A 24,743-nucleotide genomic window follows, 5' to 3' on the forward strand; every position below is an offset into this window, starting at 1 on the left:
GGGAGGCGGCCTGTGACTGTAGAGAGTGACAGAAGCAGGGATGAGAATAATGAGCAATGAGGACTTGGAAGAAAGATTGAGGACGTGGAAGGGAGGGATATAAAGCAGACAGTAAGCAGGGGAAAGTGGACCATGTGGTCACAAGTCAGGAGAAACGAGGGATGCCGGGAAAGGGAGATGACTGCAGGGAGCAGATGGCTGATAGGGGTTAGGGGACAACATGAAGGTGGACCACACCTGGAGCAGCTGTCTGCCTTTTCTAGGAAGCAAAAAGTAATAGGAAAGCAATCTACTGGCTGTTGCCCCCAGTGCAGACAACAGGAGACATACAGTGGAAGTCCGCCTCTGAACAGCAAACAAGGAAGCTTGCTTTTTTATGTGTGTGTTTAAGGCTGAATTTGACCTCAGACTGATGTCATGCAAATCAAGGGCTGTCTGCTTCCCTCTAAAAGGCAAAAGAAGTCCAAGGAATCAGCTTGAAATGAAGAGCTACTTATGTTTAAACATCTCCTGGTTTGGGGAGTACAGAGAGGCTGACTCAGGGGCTTCAGAAGCTGCTGTCACCTTTGCCAGGGGTCAGAAATAGCCACTGCTGTTTATTTGCAATGCACACTAGGCCCTTTATAAATCTGTGGAAGGACAGTGTCTGCTGCTGCACTGTGCAGCCTGAGGATCTGCAAAATGGGATCACTAGTGTTTCTTGCTATTATAATGTCACAGTGTCTCCAGGTTGGTTTCAAAGCATGTAAGAGCATGTGGAGAGCACTACTGCAAAAGTTCCAAAGCTATAGGCAATAGAGACTCAGGTTAGATAAGGGGCTGGCTGGGTGGAGCTGGTGAACAATGCACGAAAGTGCTTTTCTTTCACTGATCTTGGTTCAAATTAAGGTTAAATTCCAAGGGGAGCGTATTTTTTTTCCCTCTCTCAACCTCTCTCTCTCTCTCTCTCTCCAGGAAGAGGTTTTAAAGGCCATCATTTTCAGTTAAAAAAAAAAAAATCACAAAGAAAGATACATGTTAATACAAATGTAGCATTCCACAGAGGGGAGCCAAGAGCTGCGGGTGTCGCACCCACAGCTTTTATTCAGGCGGAGTGAGTTCAGCAGTTTCAGCACCTGGCAGGAGCAGGATTGATCCTGCTGTCAAGAAATGGCTACAGCAAAAGCAGACTGCTTACATGCCTCAGAGTCTATACAGAAAAAATGCTGATTTACAGGAGTGGGAAAAAGGATTATGGAAATAATACACAGAATTCAAGTAATTTGTACTAAAACAACACACTTCTTGATTTGTGTGGCTCAGAAATCATTACCTTTAACCTTGTAAAAAAGGTATATTAACATCTACTCTATGCAAGTATGTAACAGAAGGAAGTGGAATGTGAATTCTTCTATTAGATCTATGAAGCCTGGTGCTGTAACTAAAAGAAAATGCAACAAAGCTTGCAGGTAGCTACTCTTAGACCTGTTTTTGTTGGAGTGAGAGGAGAAAAGTAAAAAGGGAAAAAAATGGATCAACTTCTTCACAAAGCAAACTTCATGTAATTTATTTTGCAGTCAGTCCATCATTACTTTTCTGCTTTAGAGTTGGTGTTTCAGGGCATTGTAAGAAAGTGCAACAGATTCTGTGTCCTCCCAAAATTTGAAAGCAGAAATGTGGCCTCTCCTGTGATAAGACCTTCCCAAAGTGCAGGGACAAAGGTGGCACACATTTAATGCTGGCTTTTCTTTGGTATGACAAGAGCTCTTGAAAATCAGTGGGGAAATCTGTGGTCTTGATCCTGTGAGATAGTACAAGTTTGCTATGGGGGAGTTCCTGGCTCTCAAAGGAGTACACAGAACCTCCTCCCACAGCCTGCTCTCTATCTAGAGAGAAGCAGTCAGTTCTGCCATAGTCGGGGACATTTGTCATCCCTGTGGCTGCTTTTGTCTTTAAAGGTACATGAGACATCAAAATACATTATATGCCAGCACAAACTACCATTTCCCCCTCAGCAGTAAGACTTATATGCCCCATACACAGTACACGACACAAAACCACAAAAGACAGCCTATGTTTTATGAACTTTGTCTCTTTTCCCCCACCAAAATAAAATATTTTGGCCAATCAGTACAATGACTGCTTAATATTTACACTCAGTAGCTCCTCATTAGCCTTAGAAGGCTGCAGCATGGATTTAAGAATGAGTGCTTCACATGTCTTATGGCTGTGCAGTCCAAGGTAGCTGTGCTAGGTGTATTTTAAGCAATGTGTTAACATTCTTAGGAATACTTCAGTAAAAACACAATGCTACTCCATGTCAGTCCACCTAAACCACATTTAAGTAGTTTGCAGAGCACAAAACATTGCTTAATAGAACAGTAGTAACTTAGAGTCCATCAGTGCTGATGATCAAATGCAGCTGATGATCAAATTATTGATGGACTCAAAAGTAAAGTTACCAACTGGACACTTCTCTAGCCATGAGGGCAGAGACTGCTGCCAGATAAAATGAAAGTCAAGTGAATTCAGGGTTCAGCCTCACAGATGAGAAGTGCCTGCTAGGGAAGGCAGATACTCAGTGCTGGTATTCAGCTCTGCAGCTTTGTTCCTGTGATATCCTTCCTTACATCTTTGAGTCCTATTTTTGACCTCCTTTTTAACCAGCATCAGTGCAATGTTTCTCACCCCTTTTCATGAATAGTGCAGTATAACTTTTCCTACTCAGCAACTGTCATCCCTTCCTGCCAGCCCTAACTGCCTCTTGGCATTGCTCCCTCCCTGTCATACTCATGCCAAGAGCAGCCTCACCCCCACTCTGGAAGCACAGCAATATTTCAGCCCATCAGATCTGCCCCCCAAATCACTTCTTTCCATTGACATTCCACTAACCTCTACCCAGCCACTATTCTTACCATCCTTTGACTTGGCTCAAATTACAGTATAATTAAAATCACCATGGAACACAACTAAACCAACAAGATTAACTACACAATCACTTTGGGGCTTTTTTTTTTTGCAGCAGCCTTACAAGACATCTACCTGGCTTCAGCAATTCTGACTTTCAGATGGTTGTGACAAGGATATATTTCTTTCCATATTGGGCAAAATTCATTGTCTAGCAACAAAAATCCAGGATGCAAACATCTTCATCATTAATGAAGAAGAGTTCACTGAAATGAGCTTCCTAAATCTATTTTACCACTTCCCCCCCCCCCCCTCCCCCCTTATTACTCTTTTATTATTGTTTTCTACCTCAGATAGTTTTCTGCCTAGTCTTTTCCACATCCAGAAATTCACAGAGAGGAATGGAAAGGCACATATTCTGAAGAGCTGTCTAGGACTGACATCGAGCATGAGGCCCTAGGGTGATGTTGAGCCTTAGAGAATGCTCCTTGAAATCAGGAATGTGCACAAAACCAGCAGGGAGACATCAGCTCTACATAGACCATATCTGAGTGCAGGAAAAGAGTGTTGTGTACAAGTCAAGCATCTGCATGCCCAAGAATTAGAAATGCCTTAGTGTCTGAGCAACCTGATAAGTGATATCAGAAACTCATCCTGTTCAGATTATCCAAAAGAAGATTAATGGTAATCTGTTCACGGTACCCAGATACCAAAATGGGGAAGGATTTGGGGTACTAAATTTGAGTTCTCAGGAAAGGAGGCATGATGAGACCTATTGGTCTGAAGCTGAAAGAAGACAAAGACAAACAAGAAAACAAGTTCAATGTCATCTGTGGAGTCCTTCATCACAGATCTGTAATCCCTCACACATATGTAGTTCACCTGAAGGCCTGGAACTTCAGGTGTAACAAACCAAGGAGTGCTGGAATTGATGTAGTCATGGTTGATACCCAGCTTTCCTAGGGCAAGTACACCAGGAAAGCAAGAGTAAGTAAAGAAGGAGCCTGCCATCTGCTTTTTTGTATGTTGATTCTATAGGGCTTCTCACATTTATGATGTGTAATAGCTTTTCAAGCTTTTTAAAGTTTTTTTTGAGAGGGTTGAACACAATATAATCACCATAACTTGACATGGCAGCTAGCTAGATACCTGTGCTGTATATCAGTCATTTAGGTAAAAGAGTAACTGAATAGGAACTAAAGACATAACTTACAGGTTTTGCAAGCAGGGGGTGGGGCAGAAGGAGGGAACAGGACATGCCTATGACAGGTGGTGGTATATCTCCTACACATCCTGGGTCAAGAGGGTAATATGTGGCTCAGCCTGCCAGACCTCAGCTTGCTTTACTACTAGCGGAAAGCAATAGTCATAGCACCTAGTTAGACACCTGCAGCAGGTGGTTTTGGAAAAGCTCTAAAAGGATAAAATGTTAATAGCACTGAGGAAATAAAAAAGACTTTTAATGAGATAGTAGGCAGCAGGTCACTCAATAGCAATAGTTGGCTCTACAGGAAATGAGGCTGTGTGAGGGTAAAGTTCTGGAGAAAACACCTCATAACATGCAAAGCTGGCCATTTCAGACCAGATTTCAATGAATGGAAAATTACAAGGATAATGCCATTACTGGAAAACCGGGTGGATTGTTATAACAGGAAGTTGTGGATTTGCTATGTTGGACTATTGAGAAAAGTCTTGAGGGATTTAAAAAAAACTCCCACTGATGAAAGCGTGTTTTCTTTAGGCACAAGTAGTTCAGATTTATAAGAGTCTTACTCTAGTGGATGTTAGAGCTTTGGGGAAATAAAGTTATCCTGAACAGACAGGTAAAATGTGGAGCAAGCCTGGCATTTAACTAACTGCTTGAAAAGCAATTGAGCTGAGTTTCTCCATTATGTGATCAGAGAAGAGTAAAACTGCAAACCTTCCTGACCTTCACCCCAGTATGTGCTATGGTGGTTGTGTCTGTATTCAAATGTTTGGTGCTGTAGCTGTGCAGATGTGAGCCCCTCTCACAGTCCACAGATATCGCAGGGTGATATTGTAAAGTGAGTTTGTGCATCTTTGTCCTTGCTTCTCTGTACTTCAGGCTCTCAGGAGGGGAGTAAACTGCAGTCCCAAAATACTATACACTGGTGCAGTTAGTCCCATATGCAGTGCCTTTGGGACAGAATGTGGGAGTGAGCCCTGTTCTGTGCAAAAGGCCAGGCAGACAGATAGCTCTGAATAGCAAGTTCCTGAGGCACTTTTCACTCAGGATGCATCTACAGTTGTGTTTTCTTTATGTTGAGGATGTACTTTAGAAGTACTCCTATCTGGCTTCACTTTGCAAGCTTTGGTGCATGTCCCAGATCAGTCTCAATGCACTCAGGATCCCACAGAAATGACAATAAAATGGAGAGATGTCATTCTACTGCCTGCCACCAGGCAGCCCAACCCAGGGATTTCTGCAGAGCCAGTTCCAAAGGTACAGTAGTTGGCTGTGGGGGCTACATGCCATCTTTTGGCTCCTGCACTGCCTGACCTGGTAATCCAGACTTAGTCTCAGCTCTTCCAGCAGAGGGGCAGCTACCAGCTGAGCACAACCTTGGTTCATGCATCAGTGATAGGTTCCTCACTCTAGCAAGGATGCACAGAAACACTGAAAGTAGTCCAGCAAGCGGATTCTGTGAAGGATAGGCTGAGATTTGATTGCCTGTGTAAATCAGAGATGACATTGGGCACAATCTTAGTTGTTAGCAAGCCTGGGTATGGTACTAGAAACTGACTTCTAGTTCTGTGTGGAAATGCAGGCCAGTGTTTCCCTGTCTGCTGGGACCACACAGCCAGATGGAATCTCAGGATCCTACAAGGATTTGCAAAGCATGGTCACCTCTACCTTTCCTCCCTCCCTTTCTGTCCTGACCTCTTTTTTCCTTTGGTTACTTGACCAGCACACACAGCACCACCCCTCCTGGCACAGCTGGTCTGATCAATATTTATCTGGCTGCCTTTCATGGGGACATGTTGAATTACAGAACATCATCAGTATGGGAGATTTCTGGCCCCAAGCAGTCAGCTGGTCTAAAGGCCCAAGTGAGGATTTCTATGGTAGTCCATGTATGTGCACCAGGCAAGGAATCCTGCACCTGTGGGGAAAGGGGAACATGGATGGGCTGGTTGGCAGAAGACACGACCACCTCCATCATGCTGCTACTGCAACTCAGTTACTGCACACAACACAGCTGTCCCCATGGGATAACATCCCTTGTGGGAACAGCCTGTCCCTAAGACCACACTAACCTTTCTGAGCTCCACTCCCTATGACAGAACTCCTAGAAATCCCTTCATTTTCAAATGTATCTTCAGATGCCCTGAAACTCCACAGCTTCCTCTTTGTCTCCAAGGAGCCACTCTTCCTTCCACACAGCTGAACATTGCTGCGATTGACAACAGCAGAAACTCAAAGTAAATTAGGATGGTGCAATTCAGTTTTGTTGACTCTCCGGTATAGTCCATGGGAGAGGTACACAGTTCCAAAGATTTTTCCATATTTTTGGCCCAGCAGCCAAATGTTAGTTTCCAAAGCAGTCCAACAGGGATACTATTTTTGTTAAGGACTACAAGATTCCTTTTGTATACATAAAATTTGTTGCCGATACGACTTTATAACTTTTCTTAAAGCAACTACTGAGCAAATACATGACACAAAATGACAGTTTTTCTTACTTTCATTCATACAGTGGCAACTGATTGTCTTGGATAGCTGAGAATGAATCCCTGAGAGCTGTAAATTAACAGAGACTAGATCTTCCAGACATTCCCAATGGTCATCAGTCAGGTCCACCGAAAAGGCTGCAGCCCCTCAAGCTGTTTGCCACTGCCTTCCTACACAGAGCTGCCCCACATCTGGCCAGTCATACAGGCAAATGCTCATTTAGGCACTTCTGCCAACCTGGGGACTAAATACTATTAAGTTTTCTTTTAAATGTGCTCTGAGATCTATTGATGAAAACTGTAGAAGGGTTCAGATCCTACTAAATATAACTCAATATTTGGTATTTGAATACAACTTTTTTTGAGTCCTGTCTATACAGAGAAAACCTTAGCAATAGGACAACAGAAGCAGAGGGGACACTGGCAATTTTCATACTCATTATCTATTGACAAAAATAGCTAAGTGTTAATTAGAAATGTTTTATCTGAAATTCAGAACCAAGGTAGCTTGTTCTATCAAAAACAAATTTAATGAAGAAAATGAACACAACCAATTTTCAAATAATTTCCTAGTCTTATGCTGACATACCAACTTTAACCTTACCAAAATATCTACTTTTAAATCTTACAACAGCCGTGTCTTGCTTTGACTTCTGTGAAGGTTTTCAAACTCTATATGTAAGCATAGCAAAGTATTTCTGTCACTCATTTTAACAACTTTTTCTCCTTTTCTACGTCTGAAGCAGGCAAAGCTTCCACGCATGCATATTTGGATTTCACCCAATTCTTTTTAGTGTTCTGCTCAAAATTTAATTGCTATCTTGAACTCCACACACTGTTAAGGGTGACAGAAAATTTTCCCTGCCTAAAGTGGAAGAAACAAAGATGGTACTTTTATCTATCCTATTAAAGCACCAAACGGGATGATTTTAGTGTTATGAGCATGTATTGATGGAGACCATACTACTTGTTATCTTATTTCTAGTGAAGAAATGAATTAACTTTTTGATTTTACTTAGATATATGTGAAATCTTGTATTTAAAGAGTACAACATCTAAATTGATAGCTACATCCACTTAGACTTACATCCACTCCAGTAGCCTCATTTCTCATAGACTGATTTTTAAGACATTTATCTCCTTGATCATAAAACCTGTGAAATAGGGGCATCACATCAGTGAGTCAAATAATCATGGACAAAGTCCTGTGACTTCATACACTAAATTAGAGTAGTACCAAAGTAGCTTTTCATTTTTGCATCTTAATGTTTTGATTTTTCTTATAAGTTTGTTTCAGAAATTAGTTGTTAATACTTAGTTCATGAACAAAGAAAACAGTTTTCATCCTTTGAATTATTCGGGAAACCACTGTATTTTTTTGACAGTGTGTGAAATGTAGTGTGCACATTCATGTGAGAGTACCAGTCATCATAAATTTGTGTTGTATTCTGCAAGGGCGATCCTAAACATGTCTTTTTGTGGCAACTGGGAAGCAGTTGTGACCAATTCTATTAGCTTTATTGCTCTTCTACCATGTGAAAATGGATCTGCATCTATCATGTTCAGAAGTTGTTCAAACCATGATGAACTTCTGTCAACGTGGCACTGCATGGACCTTTGGCCTGAGGTCACCATGAGGGAACATGCCCAGCTCCCCTGATGACAGCTTCTCAGAAAAGAGTGTGACCCTTTGCAGCTGGCAACCGCCTGGGCAACACGCCAGAGCACGAACACAGTCGCTGTGCTCAGGACTCCTGAACAGGGGATTGGCAGGTTTTGAACAAAAGATGGTGATTTCAATTCATAAATTCTCAACTTTTCATGTTTCAGTACAAGTTTCAGGTTAAAACTTAAAGAAAATAAAATTGATGGCTTTTTTTCTTTTTTTGTTACGGTGGGTTTGTTTGTGTTTTGTTTGGATTTTTTTAAAAATTAGACTAAATATCATCCTTGCTCCTCCTTTCTGCCAAAGGAAGGAAAAGAAAACCAGTTCCAGGTCAAAGAATGCTCTTCCTTTTCCTCAGCTGTTCTATTTCATCAGTTCAGTACAACTTTTCAGTCTATTTTCTTTATTTCCTGGCTTTGCACTCACCAGCAAAGTTAGTACTTATCCATCACAGTACGTAACAGGACGAAGAGTAAAGCACTGCAGGATTTGCTCCCACTATTACTGTGTTCCATTAATTTTACAACCAAGTCTTGGCTACCAACATAAAGTCCTAAATTCTGAAAACACTTGTGGCTTTGTATTTCTGACATTTAGTTGAATAGAGTTACCATATACGTTACCTTAAAATTGATTTTTAATGACAATATTTTACAATTAACAAAAAAAACCCCCACACTCCAAACCCAACTTCTTTTGCAGACTATTTTAATAAAGGGATTATAAAATACAAAAGAGAAAGAGACAGGTAACCTGAGATGCAATTTTGGAATGCAAACTTTTAGTTCAAATGTGCAAGCTCGAACTTAACAAATGTTTAAAATATTTGAGTTGGTCAAATGGTGCCAAAATAAACCATGTCTTTTCTAAAGACTACATATTTAGCTAGGCACTGGCAATGTAAATCTTTCAACCATTTCAAGTATTTGTTTAAAAGCCTCCCAGAACACGTGGGCTCCCAACAAAACTGAAGAATGAAATGTTTAGAACACTGAAGCTCAACAGCTGACTTATAATCGACTTAATATGAGAACACTACTTTGTCTTTTTGAACTTGTGAATACATTTTATTTACCAATGCATGAGAAGAACAAACAGAGAAAGTCCAGTTCTGCAGACCTGATGTGAAACGTTACAGCGATAAGAGTCAGCCCATGTAATGCTGTGGTCGCAGCAAGAGAACTGCCCGTCAGGGATCCCATGTGCCTCACAGCTGATTCTTGCATGGGAGGAAGATCTTCAGCAGCGTAAGTTAAGAAGAAGAAAACCCATCAAAACCAACAGCCTTATTCTAATTGAAGGAAATAAAGGCAAAGAGAAACCCTGACATTTAGACAGCAAGCTCATTTGTGTACATGGATTGAAGAAGTTACAACTCTTGACCACCTGCTAAGAATATACATAAAGTCAACCTTGTAAATGTTCCTGATTTGGAATAAGCAAATAAATAAATGTGCATATGACCACATACTGACATCACTAAACCATTTCAATATGGTAGCTTATTTATAAAAACAGTTTTAAATATTTCTTAACATTAATGATTAACCAATGAATCTTACTTTGCTGTGAATATATTTAATGAGGAATCAAACAGACTTCAGCTAACTCCACCAACAAGACTGAACTGGCTTTGAACTTTTCAAATATCATCAGTTTTTCCAACACTAGTAGAGAAAGCCACATCACCAGTTTTCAGCTGTGGCCTGCATGAAAAATAGTACTAAAAGACTAAAGGTCCACAGTTCTTTTCTGTTAAAGTTGATTTGTCACAATATTGTTAATTAGTGAGGGCTTAGGGAAGGCTTACTAGGAATATAATTACAGTGCTGAAAAGCATTAATAATGCTCTTATCCCGAGCCAACATGATGCTATTTACATATTTTACCCTGGCATATACCAGAAATGGCTCCCAATGCATAACGTGCGGCAGGATCATCAAGAGAGAGACACAAAATCTCACAGGGGAAGAACATTTCTGAGTATCTCTGTTCTATTCAAGACAGCAGGGACCCTAATTTGACCAGTAATTACAGCTGTCACCATAAGAATCACCTGTGGTGAACCACCTTTCATCATGAACTGTTTTCCATCAGGAGGGAAATGAGTTGCTACTCCTGGTACATAATCGGATGCAATCTCATCTTTCTCACATACATTAGGACAGAAGTGACAATTGCATTTGTCTGCGGTATGGGGGCAGGATTCTTCTTCCTTTCAGAGCTCTGCACCAGCATCAATCAGTTCTCAATGAATAAACCATATGATAAGCCAAATAACCCATGTTGTTGTTACCACCTATCTCTACTGACCATTTCCTCCCCTCATCATACTGAAAGCCTGAAGTTAGACTGGGCTCAACAGGGCCAGAAGTTCTGCTGAGGGCACTACAGGCTGGGCCTCCACTACCAGACCTATGTGATTTACGCTGCTCACTTCAGCAGGTGAAGAATTGAAAGTGTTTTGACATTAACCACATAGATACTTTTGCAAATTCGCCAGAGGAGCCCAGGAACCTCTTCAGGGACTGCATGCCTTTAATGACAGTCACTAAGGAATTTGCCAAAGACCACACACCAGGTTGTTAGCAAGGAAGAGGGAGAACCCAACTGTTTTTGAATCTTTCTACTCTCGACAAAGTAAATTTCCCACAGTCCTTTCCAAACAATAAAAACATTTCCAGCTGAATTTTTAAAATCAACACATCTGATTTAATTACAATTCAAATTGATTTATGCACATCTGTCATTTATGACAAAACACCCTAATTTTAATTACCACTGAATTCCAGGCTGCTTGGTGCAAGACAAAAGACAGAGACAGGAGCTATTTTTTCACCTTAGGTATAATGTGTCAAAAGGAAAATTACGGAGCAAAACTTTAATTAAATTTTCCCGAATCAAGTATCACCTGCAATCAAATGTATCTGATATCAAGCCTGCTAGATGGCTTTTGCATGGCCCACCCTACTTTTCCAAACAAAGCCAATGGACACAAGAGGCTGGAGGTCAAACAGTCTGGCTGTAGGAAGCCTGCATTCACAAGATTATTCACTTGAACACAGAAATACTTGGGGAAAGGTGAGGAGCTCTTGACACTCCTAGGGGAAGGAGGAACTTAGCACATTCATGCATGGAGCACAAGCCCTGATTTAGTAAACTTACATTTTCAAAATAGCAAGCAACTTCCTCCTAAAAGCTGCCAAGCAATAACTAATAATTTTACACTGAAAAATAAATGCTTTAAAGTTAATTAAAACAATGTATAAGAATAAATGTCTAATTTTCACAGTGAAGGAAAAACTACCTTATTGTCCTACAGGGATCTTTGTCCCAGAGGTCATGTTAACTTAACTAAGAACTCCTCTTGAAGAGGGTGTTCACTTGGAGATGGCAGTATTTCATACAACCATATTCAGCATGGAAATGCTGACGATACTTTGCTACTGTGAGTATTAAAGAGGAGCTGTGAGAAGAGATGGAATAAGAGCTCTTGGTTGCCAGGGAATGCTAAAACAACAGGTGACATTCAGCAGCCATAAATGGTAAGTTATTCAGAAAACAGTTCTGTCTTCATACAAGCTATGATGAATTCTGAGCTGAACCTTACAACTGAGGAAGGAGATCTAGAGCTGTCATTTTACTACATAAATATTAATACCAATAAATAATCTGTCATAGAACAAGTCCAATGCTAAAAATGCTTACAAATAGCACAGAGAATAAAACGGACATCATAAGTATGACAACCATTAAAGTCACATTTTGTCTGTATCTTGAACACTAGCACAAATCTGGTTGCATCTCAGTAAAAACACTGCAGAGCATGACAAGGCCAATTAAAAACACGAGACAGATCTTTTAAATGAAACTAGGGGTACTTTTGGCAAAAGTGGGGGAAATGATGCCAAATATGTAAAATCACATGGGACACAGCAACAATATGAACAGGGAATGGTTCCTCACCATTTCTCTCATACAAATCTAGGTGATAGTGAATGAATACAGCTGGTTCATAACAGAAAAGGAAGTATTTCTTCATTCAATGCATCATTAACTGCATAACATCTTGTGAAAAGAGCAAGTAGATACAGACAATTCAAATGGATTAAAACATAGGTCATGAAGAAATGCTGCTCAATTCAAAGACACCACCTCTGGCTTTGAAAGCCTCTAACAAACAAATTGCTGGGACATCAGTTGGCAGAGTGGTCACCAGTGCTGGTCTGACTTTAACCCCTTCCTAGGCATCTTCTATTTGCTATTGCCAAAGGCAGTCTTTGGGCTTTGGTCTAGCACAGCATGATAGTCCTTACATTTTTGTCTTTATTCTTTCCTGACTACCTCCTTTGAGCAGAAATGGTCATCATCTTGTCATCCACCTTGTGCACAAAGCTCAGAGAGGACAGTAGGACAAAGAGCTGTTGAGTTACCCAAAGAGCTGAACAGCAGCACACAGGAGATGGTGAAGGGGCTGCAGTCTGGGGAGTGGCAATCCTCTGGTTTGGAAGCATTAAAATTTCTTCCCACTGAGTGGGTGTGGGGGAGAGGCTCCAGACTCACTGACTATCTTTGGATTGACCAAAGGTCAAAAAGGAACACTTCAGAAGTTTCTAGAAGTGACTTGAGTAAATGTGGCTCGGAGGGATGCTACTTATCTCTCTGCAAGAGGTTAGGTTTGGTCAGCTGAAACTAGGAGGGGCTTAGGTCTGCAGGTGAAGAAGGTTTGAAAGAAAAAAATAGACATTAAAATGTGTCTGTCTACATCTAAAATTAAAATTTCATTTTCTTCAGATAGACTGCACTATCACAACATCTGTACAAGGAAGCATTAAGAGGTAAGACCATGAAACAACATTAAACACAAAGCAAAACAAACAAATGGAAGTTTTAGGAGCTACATCTACCTTGCCTGAGTTGGCTGGTCCTGAGGAGACACTAAAGCTCAGCTGGCTGCTGAGATTCTTTATTGAATTTGGGGTGCTCAGAGATTACAACTGCTTTCTTGAGCAGGATTATATGAGGACTGATCTGACTTATCCAGGGAGATGGCTGGGTCACAAACATAACTCTAAGTACAACTCCCACATATCTGCAAGGTCTATAATGTCTGTGTACCCCAAATTCTCCTCCCCAGCCCTCAATTTCTCCCCTCCCTGTAAGAGTCTATACTTCAGCCTTTAAGTCCTTCATGAATACAAAAAGCTGAGGATTGGCGCTTTGGACTCAAACCCAGCCTGGATGGTACTCCTGCACTGCAGAGCAATCGGAGGTTTAGAAGCAGACAAAAAGTCTTGTAGGAAAGGGATGAGAAGAGGTAATCACTGTGAAAAGGTGAATTTTTAATTCATAAGGTGCTTTCTGAAATCTGAGAGCTTTTCCCTCATATAAAAGGAAAGTGGAGTGACTAAAAAAAATACAGGAAACTTTCTGCACTGTCTGAGATACTGTACAATGTCACAAGGCTTTCATGTTGCAATTTTTCAAGCTGTACTTCCAGTGAAACCTAGTTGTAAATTTCTTTTTAATGTACACTGAAAATGCCATGTACTAGCAGAAGGTATTCAACTGTTGTATAAAGATATGTATTTATCCTGCCCTTTGATGTAGCAACAGCTACTACCTGCAATTCAATGGGCTATGAGTAAGGAGGAAAAAATATCCAATATACCAGCGAGAGATATTTCTTGAATGCCAACCTACTTTATCAATTAATATATTTAACATACAAATACTGGAATATTTGCAGTCTCACAAATAAAATTAGGAATTTAAATTTTGAACCTGCTTTGCAGCATTTTGAACCTGAAGCCTGCAGTATTTTAAAAAATGACCACGCTGCGCCTTGCAGCAGAATATAGCCTACTAACACTGAGAGGACAGACTGTTAAATAAGCACCTACATCTACATAATTTTTCACAATATACAGTGCCACAATGCAGTTGCTTAAAAACAAATACATGTTTGCAGTGAAACATTTTAACAAATCACAGAACTCAGCAGCAAAGTAGTTAAACATTTATGATTTGATTTTATCTCAGCTTGGAATGTCGCTGGAGTGTCCCACTTCTAACAACTGTTTGCTAAGTTAAGGCTTCAGTGTTTACACAGTGCTGAATGAAGCAGCCTGGTCACCAGATGTGAAAGCTTCCTTAGACTACAGCTTTCAATCAGATCACGGTCCTAATGGTCCCTGCTCCAACCTTCTTCCTCAGGACGTCCACCAGCCTTTCCAACCTGAGAGGGGGAAGGGGAGAGGGAGAGGAGAGAAAAAAAAAGGAAGCTAATGTTAGGAATGTTCTGGCTGAAAGAGACAGTGTTTGCACTGAACCAAGCTGTCCTGGTGGTGGTCACGCTCAGAAACAAAGCACTACTGTAAAAGACAGACATTAAGGGAAAATGCAGACAACTTGTGAAAAACTTTTTAACCTACAAACCAACCCATCTGCAGTCAGTGATATATATCAACTCACTTTTCCTTTGTAGTGCGTGGAGCATCTGAGGTCCCTGTACGGCATTAACACAAAACCCCGTGCAGCAGTCCTGTGGTACAGATACACTTTGGTGTAAGCAGGACAATTAACTTTTGCACTTTTAAAAATACGAGCTGTCCATGGCTCTTGTTAAATGTAGCACTTAACTACTGTTTCCCCTTAAAAATATCTTGTTCATTATCCCACAGATACTTTTACTATCCAGTTGATAAATTTATGTCTAAAAGCCTATGTGTTTTAAGTAAAAACTTTTTCAAAATACTCAACAAGTCAAGTTTCTGAGGATGTGGATGATGATATTTTGAAGGCGGCCTGCATGATGCTTCTTTCAATTCAACTATAGAAAAATTCACAGTCTAAATAAGTAGGACAGAGAGCTGCCCAATCCTCTTAGTTTTAAGGCACAGGCACTATAAACATGTTCAGAATCTCATTGGCTTAATTTGATCCTTCTTTTGTTACAGTAGACAAATGCAAAGGACTAAATTTGTTCATCATTTTGCATCTACACACATTCATCTTTAGCATTCCAAAAATCATGCATTCAAGATATTTCTTCAATTTATCTGTATTTTATTACATTCTTCAGTCAAAGCTCTCCCACAAATAAACTATCTGTATAAAAGCAGACACTGTGTGTAGCAGAACACTTTCAGAGTCATGTGCAGAATGTTGTACACACAGCTTCCACAATGGATAAACAGAGCTGCAGGTTCAAACAGCTGTATTCATTGTTACAAAGTTGACCATATTTTTCTTATCTTGAAAGACAATAAAAAAATATTATACAACATGAGAAATGCAGATAGGAAATAAAAATAACACAACTTTATCAAAATTGCAAAATGCATTTTATCTCATGAATGCATTAGTAATTTCAGTGCACATAAACTAGTCAACATGGATTCATTGCCACAAGTCATGACTAAAGTGCTTGGTATGTATTGAAACACTCTTGTTTTCCAGGAACCACCAAGCACGATGAAGCTACACCTTTCATTGTACTCACCAGGTGACTTAATTCCTGAAATGAGATTAAGAATTCACCACCCAAATGTAATCATCAGACACCAGGAAAAGTACGTGGAAAGTTCAGCTTCTTCTAGCTGTTCCACAGGGACTCTGAGGGAATGAATGCACAGGTAAAATCTGCTGCTTAGGTACTCCTCTCCCTTCAGTTTTCCAATAGTCACTTTTCCTTCTTAACTAACTAATGCATTTTCCCCTGATTTTGTAAAATAATATCTGCACTTTGTCTTTCTAGAGGCAGCACCCAAACATCCATAACTCAATGCTGTCAGTCCATGCAAGTATAAAGTCAGGGATTTCACAAGTTATTTGCTCCTGGAAGTTTTCTCACATGGATACATCAATGTTTTCTGAGTTCTAAGAATTTTAACTGAGTTACTGATCCGTCACAGTTTTGTCAGCCTTTCTTATTGGGCAGTTTCCCTGTTACATCTGTTGTCAGTGTATGTGCAATTTCAGAAATCAATGGCAGATTAGTTCTCTTTCAATAGCATGTGTATTCAGAAGCACAGCAGCTTTCTCAGCCATTTTAACTCTTGCTGGAGGTCTCTTTCATGCTAGCACCCTCTCTAATGTGCTTCAGAGACATAAAAGCACTGGAGAAACATTTCAAACTGCTTGGACAAACAGAAGGTTTGGGCTGAAAATTGTTTTTCTGGGAGACAGCATAAAACCTGTAAAATCTGAGATCATGGCTTATTTAAATCACTGTTCAGTTAAAAGAAATATTGTGTGGCTTATACAAGGCCGGGGAGGGGGGGTGGGGATGACTTCAGTAACTGAGGCTCCTTCTGGGGAAACACAAGCTGGATGTCACAGCTTACACACTGTCCTACAACTGGGCTTAGATGGGCTCAGATGTGCACCACTGTGTGACCAAGCACTGGCACTGCACACCAGAGCAGAACAAGTCAGCAAAGAGCTCCCCATGTTTGAAGAGAAATACCACTGGGATGAAAGTAGCTGTCTTCTGTTTAACCTTGAAACTGTCAGGCTTCATTGAAAATAACGAGGCTTAACAATCATAGTTTCTGCTTTTCAAATGAATGATGACTGAAATCATCAAAATGAGGTATTCCTTACCAAATACAAACCATGCAGAGCTTATTTGCCTTTTGTTTCAGTCATTTGTGGATTTGCAAATTTATTCATTCTTTATCAGAAGGAAAAAAAGGTAGTAGTAGATTAAGACATTGTACCTCTGAAAGAGATTTAAGCAACAACGTAAAAGAGAAATTGTAACAGCTATTTATAACATAAAATAACAGAGGGCAAAATTTACCCCTATGCAGACACAAGACCCAATATACCACTGAAATCCCACTTAAGCCTACAAAATAATGCTATGCGCTGAATCAGTGGTTAATAACTCTTGATACAAGCCTCAGGGGGCTTTTTGGAATGATAATCCTAGACTCTTTGTTCACCAAGGGCCCAACTCTGACATCCTAACTCACACTAAGCAACATTTTCTTTGTGAGTAATAAAAGGCAGCTGAGAAGGGCATTCGTGCCAGTGCGGTGCTGCCCGCCAGGGTGAGGGTGGCAGAGCCAGCCCTTGCTGATAAGGCTTTGTGCCCAGCCCAGTGGGACACTGCAGGCAGCTCCCTCTGGAGACTCAGCAGCTCAATGTGGAAAACTGCTGTAGTAGTTTTTCACCTCAAGATTAAAGGTAACTTAAAGAGAAGGATGCAAGGTGCTAGGAAGAGTCTGAATGTTTGCAAGATTTTATTCAAAATATGGAAGACATGAAGACACGCAGAAAGCAACTTCTGTTACTTTGTGTAATTTCACCAAATCTTACTTCACTGAAAGCAGCACTCACTACATTTGAGACAAATTCTACCAAATCCTAACATTCTAACAAATGACATTTGTCTTTGCTTGTGCAGAGTCCTCATAGTGTAAGTTAAATGTGCAACATGACACTTCCTCCTGCAATGCGGCAAGGACACTCACTGAATTTGCATCTCATGAAGCAACTGAGTAAGTCATTTAAGAAGAAAGTATTTGAGCTCATATTTTAAATCAGACAGAAGCATGATATGGGGGGTGGGCTGTTCTGTTGCAGTGCTGAGGGTCCAAATGTGCAAGGACAGACACACACCTTTTGGAATGCTTTACAAAGCCTCCCAAGGGCTCACTCCCCATTCTCACAGATTTCAATTTCTTCCTTAGAAATTTTTGAAAACTGCAGTGGATGACCTTCATGATTTCTTGGTTCTTCAAATACTTCCAGAAAAGCTGTCCCTTAACAAATAAATTCTCTTGACAAATGCCACATCAGCATCCTTTACACAATTATTTTATGCATGTATGCAAAGTGAATACAAAATGACATATAAAATTCAGGAAAAACTGTGGATTCAGATGGATAGGTACAACTTTGGATTTATTTCTAGTGATTTACATATATCCAAAAATAAAAAGTAAAAATGTCCAGTGCTTTTCATGATAGACGGAATTTGCATTGATGAAAAGCACAAAGATGATGGCTAGAAATATTTTTTATCTACATGAAATACTTCTGTAATGCTCCCACAAAATGGAAAAATTAAATAAAACACACAGTTTAGGAAAGGGACACCTGGCCCATTATTATTACTAGTTAGCAAAAGACACAATGTTAAGAGTATTGAACTGCAGTGGCTTAATGTTTCCTCCATACAAATTCGGAATTAAGCAGTTCAATCTGTGTTCTATATAGAAATAAAAGAATTCCATAAGGGGCTTGCTGCTATGATATTCCAGGTTTAATTATGTCATTTTAAACATGTTGCTAAGCTTTAAGAAGATCTTCATCTTTAAGGGAAAGCTATTTGAACAAGATCATTACTAGGTGAGTCTTCCCCATGACAAATTCTCAACCATTCTCAACCTCTCTTGCAGTTATTTCAAACTGTGTTCCCTTGTCACCTATGCACACAGCTGTCAATGCCTGGGTGCAGTGTATGTTGTTATGTGGAGTGTTCTTACACAGATCCTGCTCTGACTTTTAGCAAAGCTTTACTCCTGTGTGTAAAAACAGCTTTGGTTTTAGACTTAGTGTCCATAAAGCAGACTTAAAATCCTAACTGACAGAGAAGTTTGCTCTGGGAGCCCAGAAGCTGAACAGGTCAGTGCAAGTAGTAGTTACCTACTACTCTCTACTGGTCACTCTTACACAGACTTTTGGCTTGCTTCTCTCTTTCACGTATTCTGCTGAAGAAGTATAGCTCTAACCTGTAGTTTGGGATCAGTAAAAACTATGCAACTGTGTAAATCCACACAGGTTGGTACATCCTTCCACAGTGCTCAATCTCTGGCCAAAGGAACTCACCCCAAAGACAACAGTGGCCTTTACTCCCAAGTTCTGAATATGACACTTGTACAGCTATGGAGTGACCTTCCTGGGAATCATGCCCCAGAAACAGACAAAATGGACACACAACTGACAGAAAGGGGACCCTTCAATTAGCCCATGTCCTCATCTGCAAAGCAGTATATAGACTAGCCAAAAACAATGGTTTCTACCTGCAAATGGGGGAGTTAAGTGATAAAAACAAAATCATCCTGGATTTTGAAATGCTACATAATGGCTTATAAACCTAAGATATAACCCCTGGTTATCTTTCCAGTAGATAAGATTAGGCTCAGGCTATGAAGATGGCCTTACTTGCATGATTTCTGGCTTCTTGTGGAATGTGTTTTGCTGACACTAATTCCCTTTAGAAACTAAGCTTCTGAAAATATATTAGATAAATAAAATGCATTGGACAAAAGTACTGCAAACAATTTAGCAGTGGAGTTCAGTGAATGGCTGTTTGATGAGTGGTCATATAAAAAAGGTCACTTAATTTCATTTAGAATTTCCCTCACTTTTCCTTTACCTTTCCTCTCTGATAAACTTCATAGAATTCTAAATGGTATACTTGTTTTCAGGCATTTTCTGTGAATTCAAGGAAACAAATGACATAGAGAAGAGAGGCTGCTGTGATAACTGGTCTTGTCCAGAAACCAGTCACTTGGATAGGATCATTTACTCAGGAGGCTGGAGCAAACTGGTTCAGTTCTATTATCTGCAAGAGAGAACTGGACCACAGCTGCTTCCCTCTGAAAGGAACAGCACTGTGCTAACACTGGGTGTTGGGGTGGCTTGTTCTCAGTTTCAAAATTTGAGGCTGCTTTGATTGAATAAAATACTTAAATACACATTGGTTTGAAGCCTGGTATCAAGGATAGGACCTTGCAGAGCATGACCTATCTACCATGCTATACAGCCATCACCCTCTTACTGCCGGCTGATTCAGCAAATTTTAAATTATCCTTATTCCTCAATTCAGGTATTATTTTTGCCACTTCAGAAGCCTGCCTTTTAAACAATAATATTTTTATCATCTCAGTAAAAATCACTGTCCATTGAATTTAATGGTCTGTAACAATTCTTTCATAAACCACCATAGTGATAAAGACCACATCTAGTTCCAATGCACAGGCTGACTCTCTCTTCTCAACAAAGTTTCCTCTGGATTTTTTGGGATCAGAGTCTGTGTGTCTTTCTAAATGGCATGCTGGAGTTCAGCCATGGTTTTCAACCTGATGCTGAGTACAATTCAGTGCCCTCTGTCAGATAGGTGGCTGGGCTGACTGGTATTCATGGTCCTTTCTGGTCGTAAAACACAAGTCTTAGAGACTGATTTAGCAGCATCAGTGAACTCTAAACCATGGCAGACCACAGTGTTGAATCTAATCACTGCAGGCACTGCCACCAATTCCTGCCTGCCCAACACTGTTTGTAATGTCACTCCAAAAAGTATGTTCCATTAAATGTACAGGCCTTACATTTGGCAGGGCAAACCATTCTGCTTCTGAAAAGCACAGGCACCAAACAAGCATTCCCATTAAATCCCTTTTAGTGTCTTCTCAACCCAAAAGAGTAATTCTGTATATGATTAAACTTAGAAGCAAATACAGACAGTTGGGCTCTTGGCAGCAGACATATTTCAAAATAAACCTGGCTTACACAGGCCTTGGCTAAAATATTAAGCCTTTATCTGTGGTCCACAACAACTAATCTTGTCAAACTGTTTGCCCTCTACCTTCTGTTTGGAAGATTATGAGCTAGCTCACCATTACTATTCACCTTGTGCCATCACTAGCAGCAGGAAAAGTGAGCAGCAAACACAGTTGGTCTATTTTGACAGCATTTCACCCTACTTTGCATTGATGTAGATTGTTACACATTGCAGAATAATACAAAATCAGGACTTTGCTTCTACACTGGCTTTAATGCCACCTTATGAAAGGTCTCACTCCTTTACTTTCAAATGCTTGCTCAGGACAGCTTACAATGATTGCCAAAAATAAAGGATCCTCTGAGAAAGAAAAATAAACCCTGAAACAACTACACTGTATTTCAGAACACTGAAATCTACAACATATCATAAAGACCAGGATTCACATCTGAGCATGCAGCTGATATTAGAGATAAAATATTAACAATAGCTGAAATAAAGAAGTCAAATGATACAAATCAGATTTTTAAATCAAATCTCCAAATTTCCCTCATTACTCTAGCTTGAATCTAACAGTTTACATGGCAATTTTATGTGAAGTTTACTACTTATATTTGAACCAGAAAAACCTTTTCTATACCTTCTTCCATAAGCTTGATTTACTTTTAGCACTGAAAAATTCTGTTTCCACACATTTGGTGACACAGTTCTCCTTTCTTAGGAGAAATCTTGACATGGGAACCTACTCCTTACAGTGTACCCCTTACATTTCCATGAAGTTTGTGCTGATATGAGCTGGATTTTCTTGCCAAAGACTTCCTGGCAATCTGTGTTGCCTGCTTATGGAAAACTAGCAGTTTTACCTCATGCTAATATGTCTTTCCCACAGAAGGTATTCTGCCATAGTATTGATTCATTCAAAGAGAGAAAATATGAATTCCTGAAAACTCCTGATGCCCCTTGGTAATGATGTTTGGTACCATGAGAGTGCCATGAATCATGGACCATCTTATTGTGTCTCTGAACTCCTCCTCACATTCTTGACAGCAATGCAGTCTCAGATCTGGTCTCATGCGCACAAACACAATAATAATAATAATAATAATAATAATAATAATAATAATAAAGTATCCTGCTGAATTAGAGCCTAAAATTGCTGAATACAGAGCCTTTTTCTCTCAGCTTCTCAATTTGTGCTCTGAACTGTGTCTGGCAAAAGTTCGCCAGTTTTTTAATGCTATATTCAACAGAAACGTATTTCAGGAGATGAACAAAGGACTTCCTTTTTAGAGGATTTTTGTTTGTTCTAAATCCACATTCAGGAAAATTTAAAAGCAATATCAAAAATTTATTATCTAAGACAAAGAGTTTCAAATTTGCTCAAAATGAACAGTAAGCATTTATTTACAGATCTGCAGAGAATGGGGTTATTAAGAGACTCTAAAAGTTGAAAGAATCAGTCTGAAACCACCATATTACACCTTTCTGCATGTTAGACTTCTTGTAAAGTCAAGTCTGAACTTCTCAGCTGCCTATTCCAAGCAATTCCTCCTTCAGTCGTGTTCTGGTCAAGTCCTGTTTACAGTGAGTTTGTACAATTGCAAATACTGATGTACTAGGGTGCTGGATTTGGCTGGAGTAGAGATAATTTTCTTCTGGCTGGTATGGGGCTGTGTTCTGGATTTGTGCTGAACACAGGGTTAATAATATAAACACAGGGTTAATCATACAGACATGGTTTTGTTACTGCTAAGCAGGACTTACACAGAGCCAAGGCATTTTCTAGTCTGTGTTCTGCCACCTCAAGGCAAAGAGGCTTGAGGTACATGGAAGGTTGGCAGGAGACCCAGCTGGGACAGGCAATCCAAAGTGACCAAAGGGATATTCCAGATCACACAACATCGTGCTCAGTATAAAAGGGAGTAGGAAGGAGGCAGGATATTCAGAGTGATGGAGTTTGTCTTCCCAAGCAGCTGTTCTATGTGATGGGGCCCTGTTCTCCTGGAGATGGCTGAACAGGTGTTCAGCCTGCCATGGGAAGAAGTAAATTAATTCCTTATTTTGTTTTGCTTGCATGCGCAGCTTTTGCTTTTCCTATGCACCTATCTTTATCTCTACCCATGAGTTTTCCAGTTTTCACCCTTCCACTGGTGAGGGAGTGAGTGAGCAGCAGTGTGGGGCTTGGCTGCTGGCTGGGGTTAAACCCTGACAACTGCTCAGGCTGTTTCCCAAGAACATCCCATCAAGGTGCAGCAAAAAGCTCCCCTTCACATCATTCACAAGAAAGAAAACGTGAACTTTCTTCTTGATTCCACAAGTATTTTAAAAAACCCAATGCAGACTTGATGGCTCTAAGCAGCTCTCAATCCTGTTCCAGCTCCCTTAGGTTGTTCCACCTCTCGTCCAAAATTAATCTGGAGCTCATGGAGAGAAAATTCCTTCCTATAAACCATCATCAAATCCTTCCACATTAAAAATAGGTTTGTTGTACTTTATAAGTGATGTGATATTGCCCAAGCACTGAGAGCTCAAGTAAGCAATGGAAACAGGTATGGATGTAAAAGGAAAGCATTTTACTAAGCTCTTACTAGTGGTAAGTCCTTCATAATGGACTCACACTGGTAGGTGAACTCCTTATCCCCTCGGTGATTTCAGGCCAACTTCTGAAAAGTATTTATTGAAAAAAGGGCACTCTTCCCTCAAAAAATTCATGGACAAAACCTCTCTTCCTCCTAATGTTTCCCTTGGTGGCAATTCTACCTGGTGATGACATGAGTGGAATGGATTGTAGGAGAAAAACCTTTTAATTTCTGTTGATGAAAGCATAAAAATCTGGCTTTATATAAAGAGTCACAAAATTATTCAAAAGCATAGAGTAAAATCTATAACGTGTTGGGTGCATCACTTAGATATTCCTTTTATCTGATATGCATACATTATATCCTTTAAATAATTTATTGTTATTTTATCAAAGATTGAAATAGAAATTATAGTAATGCATATATTCTGAGGCCCAAAACAAATGGTTAAATAAAATATTTTTATTGTACACATTTCAATATCTGCGCAATACACAATACCTGCTGTGTCTTTCATTTAAAGACTGAATTCTGATACTTTCTATGGATAATAATTCCACGATCTGATGCTAAAATTTTGTCCTAAAGATTTATGGCTTCCAACAGCTCAGTGTTTGGATCTGTATCCTTATACCCACATCACAGTATAAATGTAGAACAGGAAAGTCAAGCAACTTGCCAACAACTGTGCTGATTATGGGGTTAAAGCTGTTAGCTCTCATAAATACAGTTGATGCTGCCCTTTTACAAAATCTTGTTAAAAAAAAAAAAAACCTTATGCAAAAATCTGACTATAAATTAATGGCTCAGTAGTAGTTCAGAAACATGAACAGCAATTTTTTTTCTCAGATAACTAGCCCCTGGTTTAGTAAAGGCATATTTAATTTAAAGTAGTGGAAAAATTTAAATTATTTCAAGTTTGCTTAAAATAAAATACTTTGTTGGCTTAGTCAGTTATTTCTTTTTGTTGTTGTAAAGAACTGCCCCAGCAATTCTCTAAAAGGTTATACGTAATTCAGTAGCTTCAGAAAGTCTGGGCTTTCTTTTTGAGCTTCTGCATATACATTTACTATAGTCAATCTTTTGCATATGTTAAGAAACAGTATGAGTATTAACAGAAAGAACCGCAAATTTATTTTTATTCCTTCAGCCAAGCCACAAATAAATGACTCTTGCAAACAAACCAAATACTATTTAGCAACGGCAATGTAAATGCCATGGACTTATTTTATTTGGATATAAAATATTAAAGTAAATGAGTATTTGCTGTGACACTCTTTTTATCATCTTGGGAAAAAAAAAAGTAAGTCTGATAAAAAGTTTTCTTGCTATTCTTCAAGGAGCACTCAATCTGCTGTTCAAAGTTATTTAATAATTTGTCATAGAATAGTTAACTATGAGT

At 39.6% G+C, this 24,743-nt stretch overlaps 1 protein-coding gene across 1 annotated transcript in view; it reads right to left on the minus strand.

The window, feature by feature from the left end:
• Positions 1 to 8,938: 8,938 nt before the first annotated feature.
• MIPOL1 (mirror-image polydactyly 1) overlaps positions 8,939 to 24,743 on the minus strand; it is a 186,560-nt gene continuing 170,755 nt past the window's right edge. The window contains exon 13 of the mRNA XM_033063229.1: positions 8,939 to 14,483. Coding sequence (XP_032919120.1) covers positions 14,417 to 14,483 — 67 coding nt within the window. The 3' untranslated portion in view covers positions 8,939 to 14,416. The remainder of the gene's footprint in view (positions 14,484 to 24,743) is intronic.

Source organism: Catharus ustulatus, chromosome 6, assembly GCF_009819885.2.
Source record: "Catharus ustulatus isolate bCatUst1 chromosome 6, bCatUst1.pri.v2, whole genome shotgun sequence".
NCBI lineage: Eukaryota > Metazoa > Chordata > Aves > Passeriformes > Turdidae > Catharus > Catharus ustulatus.